The 25962-nt window shown below is 38.6% G+C and overlaps 1 protein-coding gene across 20 annotated transcripts in view; it reads left to right on the top strand.

Annotated features, from left to right (window-relative positions):
• The window catches only part of SETD5 (SET domain containing 5), an 82936-nt gene that overhangs the window by 52180 nt on the left and 4794 nt on the right, over positions 1 to 25962 (top strand). For 14 of the 20 annotated variants that reach the window (XM_077857944.1, XM_077857952.1, XM_077857950.1 and 11 more), the window contains 8 exons: positions 176 to 256; positions 1207 to 1464; positions 2111 to 2431; positions 2833 to 3075; positions 8274 to 8403; positions 17923 to 18167; positions 21191 to 21247; positions 23096 to 23566. In XM_077857944.1, coding sequence (XP_077714070.1) covers positions 176 to 256; positions 1207 to 1464; positions 2111 to 2431; positions 2833 to 3075; positions 8274 to 8403; positions 17923 to 18167; positions 21191 to 21247; positions 23096 to 23566 — 1806 coding nt within the window. The remainder of the gene's footprint in view (positions 1 to 175; positions 257 to 1206; positions 1465 to 2110; positions 2432 to 2832; positions 3076 to 8273; positions 8404 to 17922; positions 18168 to 21190; positions 21248 to 23095; positions 23567 to 25962) is intronic. The other 6 variants (XM_077857953.1, XM_077857951.1, XM_077857949.1 and 3 more) reach the window with 1 other exon arrangement.

Genomic DNA, 25962 nt, shown 5'->3' with positions numbered 1-25962 from the left:
CTGCTTTCCACATTACTGTTCAGAGTGTGGTACTTATCATGTGCATTTACCATGTAGTCTCATGAATAACACCATAAAGCATTAGAAATTGTTTCTAGAGAGTTTTAGCTGCCAGACAAAGATTGTTTATTCTTAGAGCTTAAGAGTACAGCTGAATATCACCTCTGTTCTAAAGGAAATAGACAATCCAGAGGAAAAAGAAGAAGAGAAAGAAGAGGTTACAGATGACCAGGAGAACCCAGCTCATAGCAGAAGGGTAGGTACCTTCTAACATCCTTTTATTCCTGCTACTTACCACGGCTTGTGAACCCCTTGTATTCTTTGTATCATCTCATTCTTTAATAAGATAGTATACTATCATCTGCACATCATGATGGTTTGGGTTTTTTTTTTTTTATAAAGGAGATTTCATTATGATTTATTTATTTTTATATCTCTCTCACACACACAGTAGGCTAGTGACTATCATCTAATGATGGTCTTAAGAGATTTCTTACTAACAGTCTAGTTTCCAAAGGACTGCCTGATTAGAACAGAACACATACATGTTGGGGCTTCTTGTTCCAGAATTGTATTGAGTTTTGACGTAAAAATAAATCTTTTGATCACAGGGATTCAAAAATTCAGCTCTTTCCCTGAAGCCAGCCATATTTAATTCTAGTCTTGAGAAGCAAAAGAAAATCTACTTTGTTATTTTTGAATTCTGAAAGTCAAGAGAAAAATAGGTTTTGATGGCTGTTTTTCTTTTATTTTAAAGTTTCAAAGTAACTGGCCATTTTGAAAGTTTAGATTGACCTTTCCTTTTTTACAACTCTTTGCAACATTAAAAAAAAAAAATGTTTAGGGGTACCTGGGCTCAATCAGTTAAGCATCTCACTCTTGGTTTTGGCTCATGTTATGGCCTCAGGATCCAGAGATTGAGCCTCATTCGGCTCTGCACTCAGTAGAAAGTCTGCTTGGGATTCTCTCCTCTCCCTCTGGTCCTCCCAGCTTGTGCAAGTACATGCATACTCACTCTCTCAAAAAAATAAATTTTTTTTGAAAAACAATTTTTATTTTTAGTTTTTACTTCTGTTTTCTAAGATGTGTGTCATTTTACCAGCAAATGTCTTTAAATGTCTATGAATTTCCATTAATAGCATTTCTGAAAAAATATCCCCACCTCTTATTGAGGCTTCCTTCTATGCTAATGCTTTTTCTTTCTAGACCCGGGAAGATAGAAAGGTTGAAGCCATCATGCATGCTTTTGAAAACTTAGAGAAAAGAAAGAAGCGGCGGGATCAGCCATTGGAACAAAGCAGCTCTGACATAGAGATTACTACCACCACCTCAGAGGCCCCCGTGGGAGAAGAGGCAAAAACTGAAGCCCCTGAATCTGAAGTTAGCAACCCTGCTTCAAACATGGCCATCCCAAGCACTCCACAGAGTGTTGGTGTAAACACCCGGAGGTCTTCTCAAGCGGGGGTAAGAGATGGGAAGACTTCAGGCCTTAGACATCCCTCCTTTTACTAATGACAGTTATCTGTCTTTTGAAATAGTAAAAATCTGCATTTTCGGCTTCACCTTATATTGCAATAAATAAGGCCATTTTCATCAGCTGATATGTGGGATTCAGGGAGACAGAATTTGAATGACTAGACACTTTCAGACTAGAATGTAACTTCTTACTGTTTGTGGTGAGTTCATAAAAATCATTTCCTTTCTCTTTTGGCTCTTCTATGTAGCACAGTCAGGCGCCTGACCTTTCATAGGATTCTTGGTATCAATTCCTCTTTTCTTTCCCTACCTTGACCATGAATTCTAAGCTTTAAGCAAAACCTCAGTACCTGGGAAAGAAACAAAGCAAAGAATTACCTTCCCTGCTTAAGAACCTTAAAATTAGGTAGCTACCTTCAGCTGACTTTGTACCTATTTTATAAATACTTATTAGTAAAGAGTAGGCATCTACTTACAGGCTCTTTGGCTGATTTGTGTAAATTTTTTTAAGGATTACATTTGAGATTAGTATTTCTAAATACTAAATATTGAGAATGCTCAAAGTGAGTAGGAGACTGGATAGAATGTTTGCTGATAAGAAATTTCTGATAAGCATTCCACTGTGCTGTTACAGGATATTGCTGCAGAAAAACCAGTCCCCAAGCCACCTCCAGCGAAGCCTTCTAGGCCCCGACCGAAGAGTCGAATTTCTCGGTACCGGACCAGTTCAGCCCAAAGACTAAAGCGTCAGAAGCAGGCCATTGCACAACAGGCAGAATTGTCACAAGCTGCCTTGGAAGAGGGAGGAAATAATAGCTCTGTAACTCCTACTGAAGCTGGAAATATAGACAGTTCAGGAGAAAACAGGCAATTAATGGGGTCTGACCCTACTGTGTTATCAGTTACTGGATCCCATGTCAACCGCGCTGCACCTAAATACCCCAAAACCAAAAAGGTAAGTCACAAATACATCTTCATGAGTCTAGTCTGGCAAGGGCTTAGTGTGGTGAGAGGACCTGTAATCTCCAGAAAAAAAAACAAATCACCTAAGTATTATTAGATTGAAAAGTTGTAGATAAAAAGCTTTGAGACAGCAAGCTGAAACCATCCTACTACCTTTCTTTTGTTTCCTTAACTGTTTGAGCTTAAATTGCTGATAGCTGGAATAGTTCCTCCCTTAATGATTATGGAGAGGGTGAAGGAAGATATCCTTGCATTCTGAATGCCCAGTTTACTCTCTGCGGCTGCTATGTCTACCCTTGTCCTAGTTTCTAGCTAAGGTTTGTCATTGTGAGCTACACTGCTGCCTCTGGCTTTTACATCCAGCACCAACTAATGATCTTTTTTCTACCTTAGTATCTAGTTACAGAATGGTTGAATGACAAAGCAGAGAAGCAAGAATGCCCTGTTGAGTGCCCTTTACGTATCACCACGGACCCAACTGTACTGGCAACAACCCTGAACATGTTACCCGGTCTTATCCATTCCCCATTAATTTGCACCACCCCCAAACACTACATTCGCTTTGGCTCACCCTTTATCCCTGAGAGACGTCGAAGGCCCCTTCTGCCTGATGGCACCTTCAGCTCCTGTAAAAAGGTATGTCTATGTTTATGTGGGGTTGTTTTTGTTTTTTTAACCTAGGATGCCTATAATTGTGATATATCTAACATTTTCTAGACAGCCTTTCTCTCCCCATCTGAATTTATAACAAGTTCTTCAGCCATGAATAGTGATGCATCAAGAGTCAGTAGGATTAAAGTGGGATATATGCTGCATTTTTGGTGCTCACTTTGTGGGAATTCACTGTTGTCTTTTCCAAGAGCCCTTGAAGTTACTGAGTTGAGAGCACACAGCAGTTGATGACTGGGTAGGGAGGGATGCTTTGCATGTGCTCTTGTGGTATTGGCTAATATGTCCATTTGTGATTACTGTGTGAGTTTGGGCCCCAGGTACTCTAGAGCACTATATCGCATAAGTAAAAAATGATCGAATTGTGATTTGAATGAATTTAATTACTATTATCATTTGAATGAGAATAGAGGAAAAGTCCTATTGTAATTGACATATTTCCTGTTCCTTGATCAAATAACAAGTTGGATTGTTTATTCCCTAGTAAATACGGAACCTACTATAAAGTTCTCTCTCTCTCTCTCTCTCTCTCTCTCTCTTTCCCTCTCTATCCCCCTTCCCCCACTGTTTCTCTAGTTACATACTGTTTTGGATCTAGTGGCAGTAGTGTTTGATGGTTGTTTTTGGAATGCTCTTTCTGAATTCCCAGAAGCCCTGAATATTTTCCAAAGGTGTCTCTTGGGAATAGATCACTTCCCTCAGACCTATAATGTCATTTTTGTGTTTCTAGAAGTTTAGGACACCCTTTCATATGGTCTTCCTTTGAGGTAGAGTCTGTTCCCTGGAACATCCTTTTCTCTTATCCTCAGATCTGGATTCAGGCTGCCTTCCTCAGTGTCTGCCATTGCCCTCCTCCACTGGCATCACGTACATGAGGATGCTGCATATAGATTATTTGATGTGATGAAGTCTCCAACTCCAGGCAGGTCTTCCCTGACTCCTCCAAACTTAAAGCTTTTCTCTTTCCCCAAAGAGCAGAAATTATTTCTTGGGGGTGGGGGGGCATGAAAGATGAGATAAAGTGGTGTGGGATATGGAGGGGAGGAGGGCAGCAGGGTTCTATGCACAAAGGAAGGGCACTACCACTGAATGGGTAGTATACACTGAAGAAAGTCTTCCTGATTGCACATCTTACCTAAGTATTTGAGTCACTTAATGGTTTATTTGGGGGAAATTCCCAAGTAGAGTAACCCCTAAGGAGAAATTTGACCATGAGATCTTTGCCAAAAGAGAGGCTTTGAGTATAACACAATCACATGAATAACTTCCAGGTGTCAAGAATAAAAACAATGACATCTTTCTTAAGAAAAAATAAGACTAGAAATTTACCTAAGTGATAAAGGAGGGTTGGGTCTCTGGGGATAAATTTTTACAGTAAATCACTTATCTTGGATCTCAGATCATCTGAGAAGGAAAAAAAAAGTTGTTGCATTTTTATGAGCATTATGATTAACCTTATTCTGTAGTAATTGGAGAATTGTGTTAACTCTGATATAGCATCCAAAACTAATCTTCCTATTACATTTAGCTCAGTCCCTCAAGAGTAACAGCTCAAAATCTTAACTACATTTTTAGAGTGCTCTTGAACAATTAGAGAATGTACAGGTACGGTCTTTAGTTTGGAGGAGCAAGTCAGGTGATGACTTAATATATAAATATATGAGAGAAGCTTTTTCCTTTTTTTCCTGTCTTTGGCTGGACGTAATACTAGACTTCTAAGGATGTTAACTATTGAACCGTCTTATCAAGTCAGACAGTAGGGTCTCCTTATTTTGGTCCTTTGAGGTTAGACAATTTAGTACAGATAAATAATAAAGTCTGAAGTGTAGGTGGTATGGACTAGCCCCTTGAAATGCTGCCTTAATCATCCTGATGCTAGGTTATAATCTTCCTATATCTGGATTTTCCAACTAGCAGAGTCCTGTAAAAACCAAAAACATATAAGAATATGATTTTGAATCTGAAAGAAAAATCCATTTCTCAGAACTCCTTTTACCTGTATGGGTTAGGACTTGTATCTGTAGCTCATCTTTGTATCTCCATTGGCAACAGATAAAAATCCCGTATTATATTCTCCAAATGTGTCTGACCATCCTTAGTCTTGTTTTCTGCATGCTCTGCTCAGGCACTTTTATCTATGTATGTTATATTAGTCTTTGGGAAGAGGTCAGGCTATGTATACTAATTATCTAGCAGAATTATCTTACTTAAATTGGGTCTTAAATTTTTTTAAGTTTAGGTCTGAATTAAGTCAGCTTTTATATTTGCTGTTCATATCCAAATTATATTTCAAAATAAGAATTTTACTTTTTATAGTGCAAAATTAATGAAATTAGGTCTTTTATCTAGAAATTGAACTCTTGCTTTATTCTAGATAGAAATAGAAAAGAGTTACTTTTAAATTGGCTAGAATAGACACTTAGATCCTAGTGTAGGACCAAAGAAGATCTGCATTATTCAACAAAATTGTAATAGTGTTCTAAAAACTTCTCAGAAAAGAGTGTAAGTTAGATGAGAAAAACCACCCTCTGAACAGTGTGTATTGCTGATAGGCATACTGTTTCTTAACTGATTAAAGGGTTAAAAATCTCACAAAGTAAAAATCATGTTAAGTTCTATGTTGTATATTTGCATCCAGATTCTTAAAGAATGTTTGACAGAACATTTTTGATGTTCCTGGAGTTTCTAAATTATATTGAATCATGGTTCTTAAAAAGCGCAAGCATATCTTATATTGGGTCTTCACTTATTTTAAAATGAAAGCATTGATTTCATGAGTAACCAGTAAACCTTTTAGTAGTGTCCTTCCTTGTTCTTTCTGAATCTTCTCTAAACTTACACTTTGTAGGTATAATACACATGGGGTGTGGGGGATTTGGTGTTCTAGATTTCTTAGAAAACCATCCTTACTGAAAATGAAACACTTTGCTTTGCATTAGTATACTATTATATATACTGGGGCGGAGGGAGTGGTTATATAATCTATGTATCTCCATACATAGCATTGAAATTCATTTGAACAGGTCCTCACTGAATATGTGTGCCTACTGATATACTACAAACTTTCTTCACAGGCATTCTCATTTAGCCTTCATGACAATAACCTTGTGAGGTTGGGTTATTGGCCTTGATTTATAGATCCAGAAACACCCAGATGGGTTACCACGAGGTAGGCAGCTAATAAGAGGCACAGCCCAGTTTCAGTCCAGATCTTTGGACTCCAAAACTCAAATTACTTCCTTGCTCCTTCCCCATAGTAATGAGACTCATCAAAACATTTCTCTCATATATCTCTGAGCTTCTAAGAAACTCTTTTAAGAGTTTTGGAGAAGGAAGAAGTATTCTTTTGAACTAGTAACTATGGCTAGAACTGAGGTGCTAAGGGTATCCAAAATTAATTTGTTATTATGGAACTTGTTAGTTACAAACAAATGTTCAAGTTCTTTTTTTATCCGCTCTAAAATATTGCATAGACATACAGAAGGGTCAGGAGGAATGGGTTTGATCATATTTGCTTTGTTTAACCTTACAGCTAACCATACCAGCAACTTATTCCTTAGGATGCCCCTGTCCTGGTTTTATTTTCCTTTTTTGTAGTCATCAGATCCAGGATGTAAATTCTTTTATGGGTGTATATACTTGACACTGGAAATTTAAGAAATTATCTTATCTTGGAGGAAAGCACAGTGTGACCTCAAGTGAGTTCTATCATCTGCTCTGAAAAGAAAAACTTGTATTAAAGGTATCTGGAACAGGATTTTTCACTCATTTTGTCCTCTTGGGCCTAATTTTCCCCACCTATATACAATGAGTGCTTTGGACAAGGTGACTTCTAAGGTCTCTTTTACGTTGAAAGGTGCTGTGGTTCTGACAGTTCATCTTGATGTCAGTATTCTATGTATAAGTTCATTCTTGGTCTTGTTTGGCTTTTCAGAGACCTAGTCGTATCATAAAATGTTGATACAATTCAACCAACTATTGAGATCTCTTTTATACGTTTATTCATTCTTATTGCATCGTGTTTGCACTTTTATATTTGGTTTCATTTGGTAGACCACAAAGCCATTTATTTACATGATCTAAACTTTTTCTTGATGAAATTTTCCTCACGTTTTTTCCTGAGTTTCTAAGAGGGTAAATCTATTTGCTCTCTCTGGTGAAGAGAATATTTACTTACCTGTAATACTTGTTCTCTAAAGGTGTAAAATTATAGTCACCCTTGCTCTTCCTATTTGGGGGAGGGTCTGATTTAGAAATTGATGTTTATCAAAATTCGATCTGTCTTATGTCAGGGCAGGAGAGCCACAGAGTGGTGAGCAACCTACAACTGTGTATCTTAAGAGAACACAATTACAGGTAAGAAATTTTCTCTGTTCCTCAGGATGAATAATCTTATTATCCTAATCTTTGCAGGCTCGCTTTCTGACTTAAATTTATATCTCATCATTTTAGATTCTAGAATTCATTACAAAAAATGTGACTAATTAGAGAGTTCTTTTTGACTTTTTCCCCTTTTTGATTTCTGCAGAAGTTCATTTATTCGGGTGATTTGCATTATTCTCACCCAATTTAACCAAAGTATTTAATAGGGAGAAAAAACTCATAGGTTATTCCATCTGAGAGTAGACCTTTTGGAAGTATCTTGTTCCTGTACTGAAGAGCTGTTTATTCTCATCCAGAGTCTTCCTGTGAATCTTTTCTATTACCTCTTCCAATATCTCCAGCACAGGGCAGATGGCTCTTAAGAGATCTTTTATCTTCCTTTTAGGCACTTATTTTATGTACTAGTTTTATCCTATATGATCAGAGTCTCTCTCTCAAATGAAAGCTAAGATTCCTTAATCTCTTTCCCATTTACCCCATTCTAAGCAATATGAAAAGTTGAATAGTATTCTTTTTTTTATTGATTTCAATTTTTGGATGGGATCTTATTATGTATAATCCAGATTTTCTCAATTTTGCCCCGTAGAAGGAATTGATGGGGCAATATTCTAATATGCTGAAATGCAAGACAAAAAAAATACTTGACTATGGAACTGAATAAGTGTGTTGGAGTGCATCTCTCACCAGTTGATATGTAATGATCTGATTAATGTATTTTAAAATGACTTACTAAGTAGTTTTAAATGATTATTGATAATTCCCTGGTTCTTTTACTGTTGTAGCGCTGGATAAAGCAAGCCTTGGAAGAAGGGATGACTCAAACATCATCTATACCCCAAGAGACTAGAACTCAGCACCTATACCAAAGTAATGAGAATAGTAACTCTTCTAATATCTGCAAAGATAATGCAGGTACGTATCTCAAATCTTCCTGAATCTGTAAACAATGATTATTTCCGGTCCACATAAAAAAATTCAGTTTGAATACTTGAACAGTCTGACACCCCCAAAAAAGAACATTATTATCTAAATAGTTACTTTACATCTGTCTTTACAGAGGAAGAGAGAGATCTCAAGTCAGGGAACAGTTTTCCCATGCCGACAAAGAAAGAACTAGATAGTGTACAGATAACTGTAGAATTAAGAGGAAAAATAAAGGGGCAGCCCTGGTGGCACAGCAGTTTGGCGCTGCCTGCGGCCTGGGGTGTGATACTGGAGACCTGGGATCGAGTCCCACATCGAGTTCCCTGCATGGAGCCTGCTTTTCCCTCTGCCTGTGTCTCTCCCTCTCTCTCTCTCTCTCTGTCTGTCTCTATGAATGAATAAATAAAATCTTTAAAAAAAAAAAAAGGAAAAATAAACAAGAAAGATACGGGGCTCTGTTGAAGGAACAATAAAGATTACATATGATTTAGCTGGGTGGGGCTTAGTTGAAGGGGCAGCAGTGAATGAAGTAAATGAGAAATCCTTGGGATGTTCTTGTTTTCAAAAAGTCTTGCACAATTAGTGTAAAATTTTCTAAGAAACATGGCTTTGAATCCAATATAAAATCCTCATGAGTTTTTAAATTAGAAGGTCCTAAAAATTCATCTGGTCCATTGGTTTTCACAGTAACTCTTACAGGATAATTTGAATTGAATTGCAATTGAGAGCACTGGTGCATAAACTTGTGGTGCTAACTTACTTTGGTGACAGTCTTTTTACCAAAGTTTTTCCTGCCAATTTCAGCTTAATTGAAAAGTTCTCTGTGATTCTTATAAGTTTATCTCTAAACCAATTTTGTGAATATTATGTAATAAAAAATAAATTAGATGCTAAAGGTCATGTAAGATTACATCTAACAAAAAAAAAAAAAGATAGATTACATCTAACATGACATAATAGTTCATATTTTCATAAAAACTACTGTTTCTATTCGTTGACTTGCTGAGTAAATATGCACTTAAATAGATTTGTACTAGTAACATCTGCTTTATGTTAAAATTCTGTATAATATTATATGTGAAAAAAGTAAGCTACTAAAAATAGGGGTTTTTTTCCCAAATTATTAATTTCGTTAATTCTTCTATCTCTAGATTAGATTATACTTCTAGGATTTCCCATGTATATCCCCAGGATAATAAAAACCCAGTGTAGAACATACGGAAGATAAATGATACTGTGTTCTTAAAAATATTTTACTTTTCTTCTGCATCAAACATTAGGGAAATTTACTCAAACTAGATCAATATAAAGAAATGCTGTTACCAGATTTCCATCAATGTTAGCAATTTATTGGCAGCATTTACAATATAGTGAGAGTATAACTTAAATCTCTCTTGTAGACACACATATACACATTTGAGTGTCTATATTTGAGGTTGGGAAAAGGAGGTTGTATAGCAGTTTGTGTCCTGACTAGCAAAGATTCCTAGGCAAAGTGTCTTTGTTACTACATGCCCCTGTTGGAATGGAATTAGGACTGTTAGTCATCAACCTTTCTTGAATTTTTGCTCTCATCTCTAGCAGTGAGAAACATTCAAAGGACACACCTTGCCCTTAAGGAACAACATAATCAAAAGGAAAATATTTAATTAAAGCTAAGTGTAGTAGTCATATAAATGAGCTAGAATATTGCTGCAAGTTAGTGTAAATCCTGGAGGGATTAATTTTTTTGTCAGTTAATGTTTTTTTTATTTTTTCAAAAAGACTAAGGAGGTGTTAAGAAAGTGAAGTGGGGGTGCCTGGTGGCTCATTTGGTTAAGTGCCTGACTTTTGATTTCAGCTCAGGTCACAATCTCAGGGTTGTGGAACCAAGCCCCATGTCAGGCTCTGTGCTGGACGAGGAACCTGCCTAAGATTCTCTTTCTCTCTCTCTTCCCCTCTGCTTCTACCACCACCACCGTCACCACCACCACTACTCTCCCCTGGCTCTGGAGGAGAAAAAAAAAAAGAAAGGGAAGTGGATTGGTAGAGTAGAAAGAATCCAACTGAACTGAATTTGAAGACCCTACCCTGGGCAGCCCGGGTGGCTCAGTGGTTTAGTGCTGCCTTCAGCCCGGGGCATGATCCTGGAGACCCAGGATCGAGTCCCATGTCGGGCTCCCTGCATGGAGCCTGCTTCTCCCTCTGCCTGTGTCTCTTCCTCTATTTCTCACTGTGTGTCTCTTGTGAATAAATAAATAAATAATTTTTTTTTTTTTTTTTTAAAGAAGAAGACCCTACCCTTTACTAGGTACATGATGTTGGGCAAGTTACTAAGCATCTCTGAGCCTCCTTGGTAAAATGGAAATAGTATTATCTGCTTTATAGAGCTTATATGAGTTTAGTAACGTTAATGTATGTGAAGTGCTTAGTGTGTTATTGAACCCACAATAAGAATTATTACTAACATTATTCTACATAAAATATACTTTCTTGTCGAGCATTTATGAAATATTTACAGAAATTAGTCAGATACTAGGATACATTAAAGATTATAAGTTCCTAAAATCTAAAGTTATATAGAAATAAAAAATAAAATCACGCTTGAAGGAGAGGGCATAATGTTCATTGTTTGTAAATGGTATGGATTTAGACTAATAAGAAAGTCTAATCAGCTGAAAAACTTGGTAAGAGTTCAGTAAAACCACTGGATAGAAGGTACATATGCAAAGATTAATAAATAGCATTTATGTACTAAGAAAATGAATGAAGAAAATTTTTTCATTCCCAAACTTAACAAAACTAAATAACTGCTTAGGAATAACCATAGTGGGAAATGTGGAGTAAAACCATTGCTGAGAAATATATTTAAAGACTTGAGGAGGGCAGCCCCGGTGGCGCAGCGGTTTGGCGCCGCCTGCAGCTCAGGGCGTGATCCTGGGGACCCTGGATTGAGTCCCATGTCGGGCTCCCTGCATGGAGCCTGCTCCTCCCTCTGCCTGTGTCTCTGCCTCTCTCTCTCTAGCTGTGTCTCTATGAATAAATAAATAAAATCTTTAAAAAAAAAAAAAAAAGACTTGAGGAAGTGAATATAAAGTCTATATTCCTTAATGGAAATTATAATTAATATCTCCTCCCTCCAATCTTCCCACAGCTCTGTACCTCCCTCCTAATGCCATTACCCCACCCCCCATGGAGTGAAAACCAGCTTGTTTTCAAATTTGATTAAATAAAGTTTATCTAAATAAACATAAAATAAAAAGACAAAGAGGTGCCTTCGTTAGAGGTACAAAACTAGTTTCTAGGAGCACCTGGGTAGCCCAGTCAAGTAAGTGTCCAGACTCTTAATTTTATCTCAGGTCATGATCTCAGGGTGGTAAGATCAAACCTTGCCTAGGGCTCCATGTTGGCCTTGGAGCCTGCTTAAGATTCCCATTCACTTGCTAGCTCTCTTTCTCAAAAAACAAAACAAAACTAGTTTTTAATATGAAGCTGGAAGCTAGTAATTAAATTAGTCCTTTACTGGTACCTGAATGTGTGTGCATGAAATAGAATAGCCAGAAACAGGTCTTAAGTGAATAAAATATTTGCTAAATTATTCTGGAATTTTTTACTACTTGGGGCATTGAAAAGAATCCTTGCCAAAGCAAGTTCTAGACACATTCACGTATTTTTTGTATAAAGCAAGCTTGAATAAAGTTTCTGTGTCTATATTTCCTCTGAGTTAATAAAGGACAAGTCTATTGAGAGAAAGGATTTGCAGTGAAAATGACAAGAGAGTAATATTTGGCAAGGTTTAACATATGCATTAAAAATGGTGTAATACTCCACATTGTGTGGCTGGCTCAGTAGAACATGTGACTCTTGATCTCAGTGTCAAGAGGTCCAGCCCCACATTGGGATTAGAGATGACTTAAATAAACTTGAAAAAAATACTACTTAACGTAATAGTTGTTCTATTAGGTTAGGTATCTGTTCTACAGAAATAAATGTAGACTAAAAAGTTTTGTATAAAGTACTAGTTATAGAATTATTAATTGATAACTGAAAATATGGAGAATAAAAAGCTGGATTTCAGGCAGTAAAGGAGTGGTAAAATTTGTGTATTTTCTATGTGCTGCACATACTTTTGGTACACATAGCATAATATTGTACATACATGTATGTATATTTGTAATATACGTATATAGTATATGCACGTAGCATATACTACACACACAGTATTATTAAAAATTTCACTCTTTATTCATTTTATCAAACTAACCTGCAAAAAAAACAGCATCTTACTACTTTAAATTAGATTTCATTGATCTGAATCTTGACTCTGTAAGAATATCAAAAGAAAAGTATATTATGACTAACTGAAATTTCTAGTAGGAATATAAGGATGGCTTAGTATTTCACATAATTTATTAGCAGGCCAAATGGGATGGAGTAATAGCATAGTAGATATGAATTTAATGATAAATCTAATAAGATGCCTATGGTTTTTAAAAAGATTTTATTTAGAGAAAGAGAGAAAGCACAAGCAGAGGGAGGAGAGAGAACCTTAAACAGACTCTGTGCTGCGTGTGGAGCCCTATGCGAGGCTTGAGCCCATGACCCTAAGATCATGACCTGAGTGGAAACCAAAAGTTGAATGCTTAACCCACTGAGCCATGCAGGCGCCCCACTTGTGATTTTTTTTTTTACATCTATCTGAAAAATGATTGCCAGTTATGCTTCATTGTGAAAATTATATTAGACACCTGGGTGGCTCAGCGATTGGGCACCTGCCTTGAGCCCGGAGTGTGATCCTGGAGTCCTGGGTCAAGTCCCACATCTGGCTCCCTGCAGGGAGCCTGCTTCTCTTTCTCTGCCTGTGTCTCTGCCTCTCTCTCTGTGTCTCATGAGTAAATAAATAAAATATTTTTTAAAAATTTACTTACATTAAACCTTAAAATGCATTATTAAATATAGCAAAAGTAAATATACCAAATTATACTTCAATTTTTAAAAATAATAAATTTTAAAAAGGAGTTGTCAGATTATCCAACTATTACATTATTTAACAGTATCTAGAATTATTAGCCAATGTGATTACAAAAAAAACATATGAGATAAAAGTACAGGTAAAGAGGATGTATGTATTATCATTGTATATAAATAATATGCTTTATCTACCTAGAAAAGCCAAGTGAGTTAACTAAAACACTGGTGGCTGGATAAAAAATATATAAATATTTTCTTCCATGTTAAAAATAGCACATAGGGTGGCTCAGTTAGTTCAGTATCCAACTCTGTTTCACCTCAGGTCATGATCTCATAGGTTGTGAGTTTGAGCCCTGCTTGGGGCCCTCACATCAGCCCAGCTGGGCTGCACTCAATGGGGAATCTGCTTGAGATTCTCTCCCTGTACTTCTTCCCCACTTGCGTTCCTGCTCTCTAATCTTAAAAAAAAAAAAAATGAAGAAGAAGATCAGCACCCCCATAGAAAGCAAGCTAAAGGACATGAGCAGACAGTTCACACAAGAATAAATATAAAGCTGTTGAGCCCACATGCTTTTGATTTAACAATCCTGCATCGAGCAGCCCAGGTGGCTCAGTGGTTTAGCACAGCCTTCAGCCTACGGCCTGATCCTGGAGACCCGGGATCCCTGCATGGAGCCTGCTTCTCCCTCTGCCTGCCTGTGTCTCTGCCTCTCTCTCTGTGCCTCTCATTAATAAATAAATAAAATCTTTAAAAAAAAATCCTACATCTAGCCATTTTGTCCTCAAAACTAAACAGTATAGAAATATGTAAGGACAAGGTTATTGGTCACTGAGGCATACTTACAAGAATTTGCATGCACTTAAGGGCTAATTTTGATGCTATGAATGGCCTACAGCCATGAAAACTGAATTGTAGATTTCTGTTCGTTGATATGGGAAGATTTTTACCACATGTTTGTTTCTGAGTGAAAATAGGTTATGGAGCTCTGTTACTTAGACAAGAGTCAATAAGGCCACGTTAAGAAAAAGGTATAGATGAAAATGCACGAGGGTATTGGCAGTGCATTAATTTGTAGGTTTGGTTTCAAATTGTGTGTTTATTTAAATATGTGGGTGTTTGTGTAATTTTGTGAATTTGAGTAAAGATGGAAAATGATACAAGACTGGAAAAAAATTGTAAATATGGTGTTATTGATAGAAAAAAGGCAAATGACCACTGGCCCATAAACTTCCATCAGGGCAGATGTCAGATCTGTTTTGTTGAATAGGATACCATAATAATAACTCAATAAATATGTTTTATATGAATGATCTGTGAGTTGGAAGTAGGGAGTTCATCTGTACTTTCTAACTTTTCTGTAGTGAGCTTCATTATTTAGCCAAATTCCCTTTAGTATTTAGCGTTGGACCTGGCAATATAGTGGTTTTTTATTTTTTAAAGATTTCATGTATTCATTCATGAGAGACACAGAGAGAGAGGCAGAGACACAAGCAGAGGGAGAAGCAGGCTCCCTACAGGGAACCTGTTGTGGGACTTAATCCCGATGTGGGACTCAATCCCAGGACTCCAGGAATCAACGCCCTGGACCAAAGGCAGACGCTCAACCTCTGAGCCACCCAGGCGTCCCTATAGCAGTTTTTTGGTTTTTTTTAAGATTTTAATTATTTATTCATGAGCGACAGAGAGAGGCAGCCACACAGGCAGAGGGAGAGGCAGGCTCCCTGCAGGGAGCCTGAGGTGGGACTCGATCCCAAGTCCCCAGGATCACATCCTGGGCTGAAGGCAACACTAAACTGCTGAGCCACCCAGGCTGCCCCCTATAGCAGTTTTTTAAAAGATTTACAGTGTGACTCTCAAAGTACACTAAAAAATGTAATAAACATGTCATGAATCACATTTGTTTTTTATACCTAGACACCTTTCAAAGGAAAACAGTAAGAAAGAAAAGTTAATTTCTGGAACACAAGAAGAATATAAATATAATTCCAATCTAGGAAAATAAAAACTTCTTACACATCAGAAAGAAAAAAAAACACGTCCAGTATTTTTTACATTTATTCTTCCCTCTCTCATTTCCATATCTGTTAGCCTAGTTCCGTGCCTCATAACTCTAGTAACTACTCCATTAATTCGAAATAGCTTCCCATTGTCATTCTAACCATTGCTGCCATAGTAATCATCCTGAAGCACAGCTCTGAGCCTGATCTTCTGTCCAAAATGTCCTTGAACAGCCTGGGATAAATGCCACTCCTTCCACTAAGCCTAGGGGATATATCTTAACATAGTGACTGAGAATGTAAATGAAGGGGGGGCCCCTGGGTGGCTCAATGTTTAAGTGGCTGCCTTTGGCTCAGGTCATGATCTCAGGGTCCTGGGATTATGCCTCATGTCATTGTCCTCTCTGTTCAGCAGAGAGTCCGCTTCTCCCTCTACCCCTGCTGCCATCCTGTCTCTTATGCTCACTCTCTTCCTCAAATAAATAAAACATTTTTTTAAAAAATACTAAAAGCAGGCCACCTGGCTGGGTGGCTCAGTGGTTTAGCGTCTGCCTTTGGCTCAGGGCCTGATTCTGGGGTCTTGGGATCAAGTCCCATATCAGGCTCCCCTTAGGGAACCTGCTTCTCCCTCTGCCTGTGTTTCTGCCTTTGTCTCTCATGAATAAATAAATAAAATCTTTAAAAAAATAAAAGAATATAAATAAAACTAAATTACCTAGTCTTTATCTTTGCACATCAGTTCCTCATCTTTTTTTTTAAATAAAGATTTACTTATTTATTTATTCATGGTAGAGAGAGAGAGGCAGAGAGAGAGAGAGGCAGAGACACAGGAGGAGGGGGAAACATGCTGGGAGCCCCATGTGGGACTCCAGGATCGCGCCCTAGGCCAAAGGCAGGTGCTAAACCGCTGAGCCACCCAGGGATCCCCCCCCCTTTTTTTTAAAGCTCATGACTGAGCTGAAGGCAGAGGCTTAACCAGTTGACCCACCCAGGTGCCCCAGATTCCTCATCTTTAAACTGAATTTTTAGAGTTGTTTAAATGAATATAATAATTTACATAAAGTACATAGAATAGTGCCTGGTATCTAATACGCACTTAAAAGCATAATTTTTTTTTAAGATTTTTTTTTTTTTTAAGATTTCATTTATTTATTCATGAGAGACACTGGAGAGAGGCAGAGACACAGGCAGAGGGAGAAGCAGGCTCCATGCAGGGAGCCCGATGTGGGACTTGGTCCCAGGACTCCAGGATCATGCCCTGAGCCAAAGGCAGATGCTTAACCACTGAGCCACCCACGCATTCCTAAGATTGATTGATTGATTGATTGATTGATTGATTGATTGATTGATTTTAAGATTTTATTTTTAAGTAATCTCTACACCCAGTGTGGGGCTCAAATACAGGACCGTTAGATCAAGAATTACAAAGCATAATTTTATTTTTTGATTAACACATAACCATACGATCACCTCTGAGGTTCTTAAACATGTTTTACATGTTTTCTCATCCTCACGAATTTGTAAATCCCCTTAAATAGAATATATGGTGACCTTCTCCTCTCACATACCTACTTCAGTAGTTTCCATATAGTAGGTATTAAGTAAATAAATATCTTTTAACTGTAAATGAATAAAAGTAGACTTCTCCTCTGAGAAAGTGAGATAGGTGCTTTGACCTGAGTGGTCATTAAAATATATAGGGTAGTAATTTCCTTTTTAAGTGGACCCAAGAAGTATAAGAAGTATAGGATATTCCAATCAGAAAAAGAGTACTAGCCTCATTTTTGAAAACGGTTGGGAGAAATTTTCGTGAAAATCATTTCCTCCTTTGAAGCACTCTAAGACTAGGGGCTAAATATAGGTCAAGTAATCGTGTGTAACTCTTTCCTACTAAAGCAGAACGTTATAGAAAGAGCTGCCAAAAAATGGTAAAAATATATAAAAGGAGTATATGGAGTTAACATTCTAGAAACCTGAGCTGATGACATGGCAATTAAGTAGAGAGTGATTTTAACAAGGTGACAGAGAACTGAGATTTTTGGAAACTGAATATAAAAATTAAGTTTATATTTTCCCCTGGAAGAAATTAAATTCATTCCAGGGATCAGTCAACAGAAGTGTCAGATTCGGGATCCCTGGGTGGTGCAGCGGTTTGGCGCCTGCCTTTGGCCCAGGGCGCGATCCTGGAGACCCGGGATCGAATCCCACATCGGGCTCCCTGCATGGAGCCCGCTTCTCCCTCTGCCTGTGTCTCTGCCTCTCTCTCTCTCTCTCTCTCTCTCTCTCTCTGTGACTGTCATGAATAAATAAATAAAATCTTAAAAAAAAAAAAAAGTGTCAGATTCATTTGGTGATTCTCTGGGAGATAGAGAATTTTGAGAATTACTTTAAGTGTGACAATTAAAGAGTTCTTTGGGCTTTTGGTTTGATTGTAGGAGATAACAATGGAATGAGGCAGAAGAGGAATTAACCATTGTGGGCTAGAGATTAATAGCTTTACTACAGAGCTTCCCTTTAAGCTGTGGTTTCAATCTCTCATCCAAGCTTTGTATTTCACAGATCTATTGAGCCCACTAAAGAAATGGAAGTCTCGATATTTGATGGAGCAGAATGTCACCAAGTTACTGAGGCCTCTTTCTCCAGTCACACCACCCCCTCCCAATCCAGGCTCAAAGAGCCCCCCACTGACCACATCTGGCCCATCTCACTCAGAAGAGGAGTGTCGAAATGGATACAGCCTCATGTTCTCACCAATCACGTCTCTTACTACTGCTAGTCGCTGCAATACTCCTCTGCAGTTTGAGGTAACTTGGGTTTGGTTGTTGGGGAGTGCTGAATATTAAAATTATCATTTGCCCTTCCTCATTTCAAGTATAATGTCATTCCAAATATTTCTTGACCATGTTCCTGCTAGTGTCAGCAAGAGGATGGGAAACCTCAGGGTCAGTGTGACCTGTTACCTGGTAGCCTCTCATCTTCCCCCAAAGCCCCCATACTTCCCCAAAAAGGAATAGTTCTACCATGGATGACATTCATCTGTTTTTTGCATGCAACCCATCAGTGTCTGTAACTGTAGTAATAAGCATGCTCCATCTCCATCTTTGTCTTTACTATATACCTTGGTTAAAATAGGTCTCTAGCTGCCTAGTAACCACTAATGATACTAGCCTAAGAGCTCAGGTTATTCTGATTGTCTGTCTTTCTTTTTAGGCCTTTAAATGAGTGAGTTATTTTTCCCTGTTGTTTTGTATTCTTGTTGTGGCCTCAGTGAACAGAGATCTAGAAAGCTTTGGGTTATGATTTGTGGCAAATGAGTTTTTTTCCCCTACTCCAAGTTACTTTCCCTTCTTGTTACACTGTGTTAGGAATGAAAAGTAGAAAGAGGCTAACAACATGTATTTGTAAAAGACAGATTTATTATACTCACTCCCTGGATTAAGTTAGAAATGTATACCTTAACTGAACAGTTAATTCTGAATCACATTCTTGTGTTCACGTGTGGATGACAGCAGGTTTACTGAACAGAATCCTTGTGTATAAAAAAAAAATTCAATCTATTACATGTTGCTTTAATTTGAACTTCATTAAAGCCAGTCTCTTCCTCCTTAAAAATAATTGTTCCAATCACTAAACCCTCAGCTCTGCCCCTAGCTTGTAACTTCTCCAGACGTGTTCTTTGATAAAGGTGAATGCTTTAACCAATGCCTTTCTACCTATTCAGCCATTATGAGAACATAGGGATTTAAAATACCCGGACTCTTGAATGGCTAACTGAGAAGGAGGTAGCTTGCAATCTTGAAAGCAGAAAGCAGTTATGTTCTGTACCTCAACTAGAGAGACTGTATTAATTACTTTGGGAGCCAACCTCTTTGGCAAGCAGATTGTAGGGAGGCAGGGGAGCCTTCCTGGTTATATTTGATTTATAGAGAAGTTACTTTTTACTAAATTCCCTGTGGCTTTCTTCTTAGCCATACAGTAAAGCAGCTGATTCAGGCCTTACTAACTTTACTTGATTTAATTGCCTTGATTTTTCAGTTAGCAAATAGAGTTTAATATTAAAATTTTATAAGAGGATATTCACCCTGGAGGGCAGCAAATTGTAGGCATTGGATTTCATACTTTATCGTTGCAGGTTTTATTATAATTAAAAAGGTGTAATTACAGAAATTAGAAATTATGTCACTTTCCAGGACAGTTAAATTTAGCACTCGGTGCATTTCCTAATCCCATATAGTATTTGGATAGTTGAAACATTGTATAAGGGTAAGATGCTTTTATCTATCTATTTATTTTTACAAGTCAAAGAACAATTTAGTGATGCATAGTCTAAGCATAATGTCAGAATACTGGGAATGAAAGAAAATATTACAGTATATTAAATAACCTATCCCTTCAGAAAGTCTAATGCCTATTTTCACAGTTTCAATCTTGTGATTTGACTAAGGAAAATTAGCCTTTCTTGTCATTAAAACACAGTTCACCATCCTGGCCATCCTTATCACCATTTTAACCACCATGCTCTTTACTGTATTCTAGTATAGAAAGCCTTATTTCCATCCAACACTGTTGTGACACAGAAAAATACCAAAAAGGTCTCACAGGTAAAGATGAGTTTGGTTGGGGAAGAATATTTTTGAAAGGAAAAATAAAAATCACCCCAGTGAAAAATGTCTCCAGTGCTAAGGGAAGGAGTTGAGGAGACATGTAGTAGAGGAGAAATAAGATTGTGAGGAGGAGGAAGATCAAGGAAAGGGAGTAAAAGCAACTCTAGGAAGGCAAACTTAATTAGCCCCTCCTTTCCACCAGAATAACCCTTCCCTTCTCTTCTGGGCCCAGTGTCCATCTCACACACTACCCAGCCCACTAAATAAAATTAAGAGCTTCATTTTGTCTCCCATGGAATGGGTCTGCCACCCACATTAGAGCTGTCCAGAGTCTCCAACATTAGGAACCCCTCCCTTCTCTTATCCCTGGTTCTCTGAATCCTTGTCACAACTACTGCCATCATTCTGTCTACTTCGTACCATTCAGATCTTCCATCAGAGTTCCTATTTGATATGAGAGAGCTACCTCAGGTGAAAGCTCTAAGGGGAAGCCTGTTTAAGATGCAGGGACTTGAAGTGTACCCCTCTGGTTTTTCCCTCTCCTCTGTTCCCAGAAGTACAAGAGATTTTTAACATCAGAGAACACTGGTAGGTAGGAGTGTTCAGATCTAATTAGATTATGCCATAAACCATCTAGCCTATGAGCTGGATTGCATTCTGTCTCCTATAACTGTAATTCAGGAGATGCTAGCCATCTCCTTAGCCCTGTCAGCCTCAGCACTTTCCCTGGACAATGGTGGTAAGCCCGAACCACACAGGAGAATGAAGAAATGTGATTTTCAGAAGGAGGTGTGGGATAAAGGAAAAAGGTTCCCCTAGGAGGAATAAGCGATAGGATGCCCATCAGTAATAAATACTATAGACTGCTCAACTGTCATCAACTGTAGAACAAAATTTCATATGAAATTATAGTGTACAGTTTAACGGATCTAAACTTTTTCTGTTACCTGCTTAAGATGTTTACTTATAGCATGAAACATTATAATCAGTTTATCCCTAAATGCTTTCAAGGACACCAGGAAGCATTTTTAACCAGTCGTTCTGTCCATTGAGATGAATTCTGCAGTTAAACATTTCCCCTGTGCATTCTTTTCCCACCCCTTGCCCCCACCACAAAGTTGTGGCTAACCATCTATGCTTGCCTTTACTTTATTTTTTTGTTTGTTTTGTTTTGCTTCTTGACTTCGGATAGATGAATAACAAGATGCTTTTCCCTCCTCTAGAACATATCCTCCCCTGAGAGTTCCCCTGCGAATAGGCCCGAGTCCCTGTCACCCGAGGTAGTTATCACACCATCTCAATCACACTTGGAGGCTGAGAGTGAGTGTGCATGAGTGTGTGGGAGGGCTGGGGGGTCCGAGTGAGCGGGGCAGTAGGCTGAGGAACGACCAGTCGCTGTAAGTTGAATGAATCTTCCCATGTGTGACTGTGATCACTCAGTACTTTCAATGTAGATGGAGGAAAATGAAGGGGTGTGTGGGGGGTCGGGTTTGTTGTTTGGGGGCGGGGGTGGCTGAAGAGTTCTTCTAAAGAATAGAGTCTAGAAGTCAAGTTTAAAAAAGCAAGCTGAAGATGTGGCAGGAACCTTGGTAAAGAAAACAACAAATAAGGTGTGTTTGTTAAATAAGGAAAGTTGAAATCAAAAGTTGGTAAGAGCTACCTTTTGATATTTATTATCTTGGGCTGATGAAGGAGCAGTTTATAGCAGAAAAGTTAGGCAGTGATTTATGTTTTGTTCCAGGGATAATCTGACAGCTTTTTGTTTAACTGGATGTTTGGGCTTTGGTTGATAGACTGAGCAGCTTGTTTTGAAAGGGAGAGTCCTGCCTCTCCATTTTCTACGTTTTCTTATAGTCCCTTACTGGGTATACAAGGAAACTAAGCCCATGGCTTCTGTGAAACAGGCCTTCCTTTTGTAGTAGTGGAAATGTGATTGCATACAAGTGGTATCTCTTAGAATATCCCATTGAGTGTTTTTCTCAGGCACTCTACTGCTGTAGAGATGTTAAATTTAGATTTTAGTGCTAGAATTTAACTATTATAAGATTTGGACAAATGTAATGATTAACTGTGAATCCACATGGAGCCTTTTTCCTCTTGAAGAGAAAGCTGTAGTCTAACCTTTCAGAAATTAACTGAACTGTAAACTCTACCCCTTTCCAGTAAAAAATTAGTGCTAAACTTAGTGATAGTTGATAAAATTCTGGATCAGAATTTTATAGATCAAAGGAAACTGAAACTGAAAAAGGTTGTATCTAGTGTACTAGAGGTTTTCTGGGTGTTTTTTACTCTCATAAGGAAATCATAGTGTGACATCTGGATTTTTGGTACCATTCTTCCTAGAGAGTTAGTAATAGTTGATCTAGTGATGGAAAATCTTGATGTTAGGAGGTAATGATAACCAAATAGTAGGTATGGTTTATTTTTGATATAATTCAGCATTTTGAATGCTCTGCAGTGATGGGCATTAGTGGTCTTGTGGTATGTGGACATATATGTCAGATGATAGAGAATTGAGTGGCCAGAATGTTTTATGAGAAGCACTCATACTTAATAATGAAAGTGAGTAAGAACTGGTTGATTGATGTCTTTAACTAATACCATTGTCCTTTACTAAACCAGTAACTTAAATACTTGTCTTTCTACTTACTACTTTCTTTCCCTTTTTCCCTCCTCCCACCTTCCATCAGTATTAAATACAAATGAATAACACCAGAAGCCAGTTACCTTAAGACACCAGTCTCACCTCTGTAGCATACATGGGGCTCAGGTAAATCCCTGATTATACTTCCAGTCCCTTAATGTCATATAAGGTGACTCAGCAAACCTGATGAAAGGCTAAGCAGGCAAAATAGTCACATTTGGCCAGTTGCTTAATTCTGATTTTCCCAGGTTTCTTACCCAGAAAGACTTTAAAGCAATTTATGAAAGGCCAGCATTCTATAGTAATCTGGCCTGTATATTCTGTTGCTCCATGGGACTTATATAGATGTTAATGACTTTCTCTCTTGTACTTCCATCCCTCTTACCTTTTACCTGTGCCCCCTCACTTCCCTTCCTTTCTGCCCTTTGACTATTTCCTTCCCCTGCCTCCTCCTCCATGTCTCTGTTGATTTTTATTCTTTCAGCTTTGTCACCGAAAAGACCTGGACTTGACAAAAGTAGGCTACCTTGACTCCAACACTAACAGCTGTGCTGACAGACCTTCCCTGATCAACTCAGGTCCTTCTGACCTGGCTACTCATCCTTCTATCGGGCCCCCCTCTGAGACTGGCTTTCCAAGCAGGAGTGGAGATGGACATCAAACCCTTGCAAGGAACTCGGACCAGGCATTTCGGACAGAGTTTAACTTAATGTACGCCTACTCCCCATTGAACGCTATGCCTCGAGCTGATGGATTATATCGAGGGTCTCCCCTAGTAGGGGATAGGAAACCTTTACATTTGGATGGGGGATATTGTTCCCCTGCAGAAGGGTTTCCCAGCAGATATGAACATGGTTTTATGAAAGACCTCTCTCGTGGATCCATGTCACCTGGCAGTGAGAGGACTTGTGAAGGAGTCCCATCTGCCCCCCAGAACCCACCACAGAGGAAAAAGGTAAGTGTTTTCTACCTTATATAGGCCCTTTTGAAAACACTAAGTAAGTGATTCAGTAGAAATTTATTGAGATACCACTGTGTGTTCAGCATCATTCCCTATGTGAGGAAAACAAAGAGACCTAAGACATGCTTTCTGCCCTGTCCAATGAAAGACCAGACTGTTTTGTTTTAAAGGTCTTATTTATTTGAAAGAGAGAGAGCGCTCAAGCATGAGCAGGGGCAAGGGGGCAGCACGGAGGGAGAGGGAGAAGTAGACTTCCCACTGAGGATGGAGCTAGACTTGGGACTCGATCTCAGGACCCCTCGTGACCTGAGCTGGAGGCAGCCACTTATCTGACTGAACCACCCAGGAGCCCTGTTTTGTTTTGTCTTTAAGACAAGACTGTTTTAATACCATTTGATGAGTGTTAACAAATACTCAAATTTAAATGCCTGCCGTGTATGTGCTATACACATGCTATGCAATCAAAGGATAGAACAATGAGAGAATAATGCTGATTACTTGTATTATTTAGCACTTCCTATGTTCTAGGCACTGTTCACTATTTCTTATGCATCATATTCTCACAATAATCCTGTAAGAAAAAAAAATAATCCTGTAAGATGGGTAATTTCCCATTTTCCAGATGAGGAAATTAAGGCAAGTTGAATGACTTGCCTGTGGTCACATAGCAAGTAAACAGAAGGTCTAGGACACTGCCCAGTCTATCTGATTCCAGATTACATGCTCTTACCGCCACTATTCTATATTTGCCTCCTATGTTCTGCCCTAATGGAGCATAAAACAAGTGAGACAGAGGTAAGCAGATAATTCTATTAATAACTAATTAATTACAGTGGCATTGGATGCTCCAGAGGAGTTGTTCAGATACAGTAAAAACATCTTAGCTGCAGCCTGGCCTAGTCATATAAGTGGAGGGTATATTGAGAATAAACAAGAGGCTCCTAGCTAGTTTGAGAGGTGGTGGAGTGAGAGATGACAGGTCACTCACTGATTTAGCTGATCTCTTTTAGTAAATAGGAAGCAATCTGCCAACAAACAAGAGTAAGGATATTACAGAAGAGAGCAGAACTCTTTGCCTATGTGACACTGCCATTGAGTGGGCAGCGGGGATGCAATGGCTGCAAACAGTTGAATGCTGCTGTAGTATCTGATGAAAGGTAGGGAGAGTCAGGAAAGGAGAGTACGGAAAGAGATGGTGGGGCAGCCCCGGTGGCGCTCCTGCAGCCCGGGGTGTGATCCTGGAGACCCGGGATCGAGTCCCACGTTGGGCTCCCTGCATGGAGCCTGCTTCTCCCTCTGCCTGTGTCTCTGCCTGCGTCTCTATGAATAAATAAATAAAATCTTAAAAAAAAAAAAAAAAAAAGAGATGGTGGAACAAGGCCAGGCCATAGATTCCTGGCTAACAGGTTGGGACTTGACTTGTAAGTAATGCCTGTTCAAGAAATTACAAAACCCCAAAATGTGCTTTTTTTATGTCAGTTGGACTTCAGCTAGGGGCATTTGGAAATCTGTGGGAGTATTTTGGGTTGCCATGGCAACTTCCATTTATTGTGCAGGGCTAGAGATGTTAAGTGTTCTGTGTATGTGACTGTCTCACACAATTGCAGCATATCTGTAGTAGTCTCAGTGAAATGTAGCCTAGTGACTTGATATTTGCATTTCAATGAAAATACATTACCAGAATTTATTATTATTAACTCTTTTCCAAGATTGTATATAGAAAATGCATATACAAAATGTTACTACTTTGGTTATATTTTGCATTTGAACAGAAAAATGAGAGCCCTGAGGGAGTAGAAGGCAGAAAAATTGGAAGATAATTTGGAATAAGAGCAGTGGGCTTAGGGATCCCTGGGTGGCGCAGCGGTTTGGCGCCTGCCTTTGGCCCAGGGCGCGATCCTGGAGACCCGGGATTGAATCCCACGTCGGGCTCCCGGTGCATGGAGCCTGCTTCTCCCTCTGCCTGTGTCTCTGCCTCTCTCTCTCTCTCTCTCTCTCTCTCTCTCTCTCTCTGTGACTATCATAAATAAATAAAAATTAAAAAAAAAAAAGTATAAAAAGAGCAGTGGGCTTAGAGGACTGTCATATGAACAGCATTAACCATCAGAAGCAAAAATTAAAATGTCTTTGGATTTCTGGTGTCATTTACTATGTACAATAGTAATTGAAATCATGATTTGTTATTTGAGAAATGTTGAGCACCTGCTGTCAGGTTCTGTGCTGGATTTTAAAGATGAAAAGCCAGAAAAAGTTGGTCTTTGCCCTCATAGAACATACAGTTCAGTGGAGGAACAATCAAGACACTGTAACAGGGTGACAGCCAGTGTAGGCAGTATGCTCTACCAGCAAAGAGGAGATAGAAGTACTGGACAGGGCAGGGAGGAAGACTA

The sequence above is a fragment of the Canis aureus genome, chromosome 19 (genome assembly GCF_053574225.1).
Source record: "Canis aureus isolate CA01 chromosome 19, VMU_Caureus_v.1.0, whole genome shotgun sequence".
In the NCBI taxonomy this organism is placed as follows: domain Eukaryota; kingdom Metazoa; phylum Chordata; class Mammalia; order Carnivora; family Canidae; genus Canis; species Canis aureus.
Note: the sequence above shows the minus strand (reverse complement) of the source record. Positions and strands in the feature narration are given on the sequence as shown.